The sequence below is a fragment of the Dinoponera quadriceps genome, unplaced genomic scaffold (assembly GCF_001313825.1).
Source record: "Dinoponera quadriceps isolate SergipeBrazil2010 unplaced genomic scaffold, ASM131382v1 scaffold1658, whole genome shotgun sequence".
In the NCBI taxonomy this organism is placed as follows: domain Eukaryota; kingdom Metazoa; phylum Arthropoda; class Insecta; order Hymenoptera; family Formicidae; genus Dinoponera; species Dinoponera quadriceps.
Genome location: NW_014555920.1, coordinates 404,007 through 412,200, shown reverse-complemented (window position 1 = coordinate 412,200; position 8,194 = coordinate 404,007). Strand labels below are relative to the sequence as shown.

At 45.4% G+C, this 8,194-nt stretch overlaps 1 protein-coding gene across 1 annotated transcript in view; it reads left to right on the top strand.

Annotated features, from left to right (window-relative positions):
• LOC106745752 overlaps positions 1 to 8,194 on the top strand; it is a 186,769-nt gene that overhangs the window by 151,086 nt on the left and 27,489 nt on the right. Inside the window, exon 4 of the mRNA XM_014621635.1 lies at positions 6,269 to 6,358. Coding sequence (XP_014477121.1) covers positions 6,269 to 6,358 — 90 coding nt within the window. The remainder of the gene's footprint in view (positions 1 to 6,268; positions 6,359 to 8,194) is intronic.

Sequence of the window (8,194 nt, the reverse complement as noted above, 5' to 3'; positions counted from 1 at the left end):
GGGGGGGGGGATCGAAGTGGAGGAAAGGGGCGGAAAAGGCAGAAAACCAGGGTAATTCGGATGCAGTTTCTTTTAATCGGCCGCCGGTAAGGTACGGCGCGCAATATACGTGATCATAACGATAATGACGCATGGAATAAACGGCGACTGCAGCGAGCCGTATGACCCGTTGCGTATGGAAATGGAAACCGTATGAAAATCCGCCTCGACACGAACGCGTTAACGCTCGAGTGCATTCAGGAGGCTTATCTTCGACACCTTTATTGATCTCTAAATGCGAACGACTTCTCTCTCTTTCTCCCTCTCTTCGTGCACGCGTATCTTTTTCCCGCCGAAGTGAGTTCGGCCGGTCGGTTGCGCAGCGAGTACCGCTTCGTGTCACGTAAATTTCATTCTACTTTGTAGAATCGTGCATCAACAGCTGATTAGAAACACGCATTCGATCCGTACCACGGTATTGAATTAAAATGCAACCCTCCGCGAACGCCCGCGATTTTACACTTTCGTGATCGCGTGTTTGTTTACCCGCGGAGCTTTGCGTTTCTTCCGCGAATCGTTTGCGACCGGTAATTAGTGTCGATACGGTCCTCCCGCGTGCGACGCTAAGCGCGAAAACACTATGTGCCATGGGCTGTTAATAATGAACAACCTTGTAATAACCGTGGAGAATGAAATTTCATCTCGTCCCAAGAGCTCCAAGGGGAAAGCCTTTCCAGATTTTTTTTATAGAGGAAGCTCTGAACCGTACGCTTATACGCATATATTCTTTTCGGGTCTTTTGAATATCGAGTCTTATCGGAAACTCCAGAGAAGCAAACCTTCGGTTTAAACAATCAAACTTTGGTTATTACAATTGAAAAATTGGTTTGCCCATAGACAAGAAATTTAGACCAATACAAGAATTTAATTGATGCAACTAAATGGGTTTCTCAGTTTAGAGATTTCAAACACGCCAGAGATGGTTATGAAATTCATACTTGCTCGATTCTGTAACTAAGAGAGTTGTTAGAAAACAACAGAAATAATCAATTAGCCAACTTATCCCGTTAGCCAACTCGCCCCGGTTTCCTCTGAATGAACCCATGAACAGTCGATTCTACGTTCATGGGTGAATTCTATGTACGGCGATCCGTTGATTCGACGTACGTTGAAACCGAGCCCGGACGGTGGAAGCACCGTCCGTTCTGTTTCTCGTGGACTGCAATGCATCGGAGTCGATCTCGCAATCTGCATACCGACCCGCACGTGTCGATCGGGCCGTGGCGGCGTCCGTGCCCGTGACTTCCACTCGCATGAGCGAAGAAAATGGAAAGATTTCGTGCGTGAAGTATTATTGGCGACCTGCTAATGCGGGAGAGTCAAGGTGAGGATGAAGGGGTATTAGAAGTTCACGCTTGGACGGAACACGCGAGTACGCTCGCGAGTGGCACGCGACTGATCCGCCGAGCGACTCACGCGAGAAATAGAAAACCGCGTGTGTATCTTTTTCTCCTCCTCTTCCTTCTCCTCCTTTTCCTCTGCCTTCACCTCTATCTCCTCCTCTTCCTCGTCCTTTCTTTCCTTCTTTATTCTTTCACGTAGAGAAACTTCCGCGATGCGTAACTGCACAGGGCAAGAGCGGATTTAATATCGTAAATGAGTCGTTCCCTCCGCGTTTTCGTGTTTTACGTTTCGTAAAATTATTCGCACTCCTCCAGCAGTCACGTAATTTCATTCGTGGCTCGAACGATTGAGCAAGCGAATCAACAGTCCCTGTGTATTGTGAATGAAACCTTCGTTGACGCACTTATTTTTTATGACTTAGTTTAGCAGATCTGATCTGTGACCAAGGAACTTTTCTGCTGTGCCCTGTAAATATGCTTATCCTATAAATGTGCTTGTTATTATATTACATTTTTAAGTGTACAAAAGGTAAATTGGAAAAATTTGTCGCAATCTTATTATTTAAGAAATCGGCGATTTAAAGTATAAGAGAAGGTAACGTATCGATTCTACAGAGAAGAAAGCAAAAAATTATGCACACTTGTTGATGATTTTGCGTGTAGCCTCGGGAAGTCCACGATTGACGCAAACGAGGCAGAACCTCTAGCTTAATTTCCTGGTTGCGAGGATGATGGTACAGGCGCCAATTAACGAACTCTTTATTAATCTTACTGGTTTATTTAAAAAGGATTAATTGCGAGCGGCGTCTTGTATGTGATCGGATAGTCTAGCTCCGTTGAAAGTCAAAAACCAGCTTAAGTTATCGAGAGCCGCTGCCGATTATGAAGACAGCGATAGTCAACAATAACGGATTTCGAGAATGTTCTCGAAGGAGTCAACAATGAGGCGGTAGACAACAAACATAAACAGTCTAACGTCTCTCGCCAAGACAAAGAATTTAAATTAGAAAATGATACGAAACAGCACTTTAAGAAAAGAATTCTATGCTTATATTTGCAATAATTCCAGAATTAGCAATTATGTCTTAATTTTTCGCTTGGATCAACTTGGCCCATGAATGTCGATCTAGGGTTAATTTGTAAAACAACGAGACTATATCGCTGTAATGTTTATGATCCGAGCATCCCTTGTACCTGCATCGCTATAAGGGAGGAAAAAGCGCCCGATTAAATACTCACTCATTTTTGCTTTATTATGACATAAACCACCCTTGACGAAATGATCGGTGTAATCGAGAGGACTCCGTTCGGCCGATCGGGAAAACTCGAGCGCTTCCCCGCGCAATACAATTACAGTCGGAACGGCGAACGAGTCTCGCGGGATGACGATGCCTTTCTCGGAATGGCTATGCCGGCCATTTCGAAGGGTCGGGAAAAGTGAGGGGGGGGGGAAGCACTGAGAAAATCCTATTATAGCTCGTATCCAACGTAGAGTGGTACAGTGTGGGGTGAACGAGAAAGGTCGAAAGCTCACCCCTCGCGCGCACATCCGTATTGACGCAACGCAGGAGCCCACCCTGCGGATTAACCAATCAAAACGCAGCATCCGCGCATGCGATCGCTCGGAAGTGTGCCATTTTGTGCGCCACGCTATCGCGCGAGTGGAATCGAAGCACCTTCTCCCCCGGGCGGAAAATGAAACCGAGAGTTCGACACAGTGGCATATTTAATCGTGACAAGTGCGTAAGCTCGCACGCGTGTGCGTCGTACGACAGAGCCGTACGACTCGAGCAAACTTGTTGTTTCCTCCTCCGTATCGCGATTTCCCAGATTCTCCCGAGTCCTTCTCTCACAGAAGATTATTTATTTATTTATTTATTTATTTACGAGAATGCCTCCAAAAGAAGATATATGTATATGCATATAATTTATTAAGTTGAAATTGTACATATAATCGGAATTAAATTGAATATATCAGTGTTTGTAAAACAAAGATTAATGTATTCCGATATTCACTGGCGGTACTGAAAATCTATAGTTCATGTCACGTGTACTATAGATTTTCAGTACTGGATTATCTCATATTCATAATCAGTTACTGAATATCGGAGCGCAGCCTATGTAACATTAAATAAGAAAAGCGTCATCGCATCGCGGACTTGAAAAGAATTTGTGATATGTATTTTCTTAATGCTAATAATAGAACGAAACGATCAATTTGACAACTCTCTGTGCTGCAAATCCGGTTGAAAGGAGCACGCTGGCAAATTTCGGTGATTTACCTCCCATAACCCTTACCCCACCCCGCATAATCGCCGTAATAATTATTAAACGCGCCGCCCCGAAGAAATATAGCCCTTATTTCGCTCTAAGAATAATGGGATATTACGAAGTATGCGATCGTTCCTTGCGAGAGTGTCGGAAGCCGAGATTAGGAAGCCGCGAGGTATCCGCAATTATCGCAACTTTACGAGCGTGCATCGCGTCGGCGCGGTGAAGCGGCAAAACCCCGAAGATATGTCGGAAGAATTAACCCTCTGCGGCGCAATACCTCGAGTTAAGAAAACCGAGATAGAAAAACGGAAACTTTTGTTTCGTGACATTCGAGACATCCTAGAGAATTACCGGTTTTCATCACAGCTCTTTCGATCGATTTGATTTTCTTTCTCAGCGGACACTCGAAGCCGATTTTTCTCATCAGAAATATCAAGAGAGTTTTGAGTTTCCTAACTTTTCCAGCGCTATATCACACTTTACACTATATGCAAAATGTACAGGAAAATTTTTCATACCAGAAGAAGTAACTTTTTTCTTAGCGGAAGTGTCGAGAAAGTGTCATTATTTATAGCGACTATTCAATTTTCAACATAACACATCTTTGAAGCTAAGCCTTAGATTAAAATTTTGTTCGAGTGAAGTCTACTTGAAATTGACCGAAGAAAATAATGTCTTTGCTCATATTTTCCCCCGAAGCTTAGCTCGCGAAAAACTCCATTTCTTTCCATCGCTCGTTTCTCGGATATTACTGTTCGAGCGCAATTTCGGTGAAGGAAGAAGTTACTTCTTTTGGTAAAACAAAATCTCCGTGCGGAAACTTTCGGACGCTCTGTATAATTGCGTCGTAGCCTGAAAATTCCGTCGAAGTAAAAATTCCAGGACCCGTCGAAGATTAATCATTACGACCGCGCGTTCCCGGCGAATCGTCACAGCTACGTGCTCCTCGTGTCCGCTCTAGCCGGTTTCAGCGGGTTCGCCATATTTCAGAACAATAAGTATCGCAGTCTGGCGTACCTGGCACCGCCACCGCGAAATAAAACAAAACAATACACATTTAGCTCGCAGGAGCCCGGCGGGAGCGCGGACGAGGCTTTAAACGGTTTCCACCCCGCTTCGACCGATATATAGTTGCGCGCGGGGCCGAAGACTGTTAAAACTGGGACGGATATTTTCGGCTTCGATGCGCCGCATTCGGCCGTTGCGAGAGAGAGAGAAAGAGAGAAGGAGAGAGGGAGCTCGTTTGGTATTTGCCGGTATCGGGACCGCCGATAAATGGGAAAACTTTCCCGGGGCGTTTTCAACAACGCGCGCGCGCGTTTCCAGCAGAAACAACGCTCGCCGCCCCCTTCGCTTTCCGAAAGGCAACGCACCCTTCCGTTTTCGTGCCGCCGCACTATTCTCGCGTGGCGGCTCGGAATTGCCTCTGTATTTCGGAAAGCTTAATCGCGCGCGCACCGCTTCCGCCGCCGCCGCCGTCGCCGCGTCGGATTACGTCCTTGAATTATTCTTATCGGGACATCGTAGCGCTCGCACTCACTAGATTCATTCGCTCTAAGACTTGCCGTTTCTACTCCTTTTCTTGAGGGCGCCCCGAATTCTTAACATTGTGTATCTGATTTATTTCGGTACACCTAATTTATTTTTCTTTACACTTCGCGAATTTATTGTTACCCACATAGTTATTTCTAAATTTACTCGGAACCACGAATATAATTTGCACATGGAGGGGAAAGGTTGATTGAATTGACGTGACAATAAATGAGCAAAACACGTTTAATTAAACTAAATTCAGTTCTTGACAGCGCAAATTCTATTTCTTTCAACTAAGATATATTCGGTCTGTTCACGGTCTTGTCACGATAAATCTTTCTTCTCTCTGTGCATCACTCTATATTTTTATAATATAAATAATAAAAATTGTAAAAATGTCGTAGTTATTATTCGAGTAACGTTTGAAAAATGTTAGCTTCTTTCTCTCTTCTCCAGTCCAAAGAAACTTCCAGCTTAGGGGAAGTAATCGACCAGCAGATATTTTGGATGCACGCACGAGTTGCAGGCTCGTTTCATATTTGCCCCGTATCGAATCTGCCGACAAATGGGAAAACTTTCCGGAACATTTCGGACCGATGCCCCCCCCCCCTCCCTCGCCGCAAAATGTTAGCCTTCGGTTTCGAAAAGGCAACGTACGCTTTCGTTCTCGTGCCGTGCCGCTCTATTCTCGCAGGGCATATTCACGTGTACGTCTAACCGCGTCTGACAAACCTGTATTTTGCGCTGCTCTTAACTTATCCACGCGAATTAACCCCTTGAACTTTGCTCACGGTGCAAACGGAGCAGTCTTTCGGTCTTCGATTATGATCGGCGGCGATTTTACGACGACTATGCGGCTCCGCCTCAACCGTCAATCGATATTCAGCATCGCCGTCAGCGTCAATCTTTCAGTCGATTATTAATGCGATATCGTTTATTGGTGTGATGACATTTTTCAATACGGCGGAAGGATGCGTATTCGTTGCATTAATATCGCATCGAGATTGCAGCACAGCTGCTCGCGACTATATTCTATGCGCCTTTTCGCATTCAATCGATGGACCGATTCTCTGTTTCAGGCACTGAACGGGTTCCTGCTAATACTGACCTGCGACGGGGAAGTGTTTTTCGCTACCCACAGCATAGAGAGTTACCTTGGCTTCCATCAGGTATCGTTGAATTTATGATTAACAAAGTATCGGCAGCAGCGGGAGAGACGTGTGGAAATATATTGATATTTTATTCTTATCTTCGCAACTCAATTGTGAAAGCGAACTTAACTTTCCTCCGGGAAATTGCTTTTAAAGAATCGTCGTTAAAACCGAGTCTTTACGACTTATATCATATGAAGAACAATTTTTTGTCGACACAGAAAATTGTTTGTTACTATAGTGATAACAAAAAGATTTCTCCGGGCGGTAAAATGATATTTTAAAAGCGTTGCTAATTATGCCAACTAAATTTGATTGCTGTCGCAATGACGTTTTGCTATAACGGCAAAATTATTTTTTTTCCGTGTAATAAATCTTTTTGCTGTCACTATGGTAACAAACAACTATTTACTGTGTGTCAGCAAAAAAGTTTTCTCCGTGCACCGAAACCAAATTACTGTTACATTAACAACATCGGGACATAACTGAAGGACACATTGCCGGAAGATCGCGTTGAAAATCAACGACATCGCGATAAACGAAACATTGCCGACAAATCTGATAGCGTTCCAAGGAAAAAAGAGAAAAAAATCACGCGAGTGTCTCTGAAACGTGAAGTCGACGACGTATTTATAGATCGAGAATGCCTGTGCACTCAGCCCACCCCCGGCTGGCCCTTATTACAAGGTAATTCTAGACATAGTTCACCCTCGTTGTGTTAGTTTATCTTCAGTCACCCTGTGTCCACACCCAACACGCGGCAGTCACGCCAGGGCCGTCAAGTTCACCGTACGTGTCACGTTTGCTCAGGCATCATCCTTTTCGCGAGACAATGTACCCTCCCGGCAGAACTGACGGCCGATATGCATTTTTCAGAAGCAACAGTGGGTCATAGACGCAATCGTGCAACACGCTTTGCCGTCGCCTACTTTAACTTAGACAAATGTGCCTCGCGCTCGGAAAACGAAAATCTCTCAATAAAAATCCCGATAAAAATCCCACTGCAGAATTCGTTCGTAATAATCTATAAAAGAGTAATTCTCAAATTCCGTACAATTTATAACAAAAAATATTCTCAACGATTCGGAAATAGGCGAAAAGAAAGAGAGAGAGAAAGAGAGATAGTGGATTCTCGTGAGCCCAGAGATCCGCGCGTTCGAGACGGTCTTTAATTAAATTATGACACGTCGGGTGATTGCGAACGGGGCCTCATTAAAGAGCGACGTAACCTTGACGATTTTACTCGAACGGGTGAAAGAGAAAGAAAAAGAGGAAGAACGAAGTGGACCGCGGACGAACCGGGCTCATCCGCGGACGCTGGTGCACGGCGGTGGGAACTCCGGAATACCGATCTCGATTCACCATGCAGACCGAATCTAATTGCGAGGCTACGATCCACACTGTTGCACATTCGATTGCTACCGGCGGCGTTTCTTGCCGCACGATCATTTGAATACTCGGACGTTCGAGGGGAAGCCCGTCGAAACGCCGAGGTTTCTCTCTAATGATAAAGCGGCTGTGTGTAACCACAGTGCCGCGCGAGCTATTGGTTCCACGCGAGAGCATTGTGTACACAATGTGGAAACTGATTTCTGCCATTGCGAGACGAACCGGCGAAAAAGAGAAATGGTGCAGGAGAGGGGGGGGAGGTGGGTGGCCAGGAGAAAGAAAGGAAGAACCGCGTTCTTAACGGCGCGTCCGGTGGCGTTCAATCGAAGCCTCGATTTGATGACGCGCTCGAGGTGTCGGATAGGTGGGCTCCAAATTTCTCGAGCTCACGGAATCCTCGGGGTCCGCGCGAACTCGAGGATCTACGGGACCGGTCACGAGAGTTTCCGTGTTCCTGACGGCCGA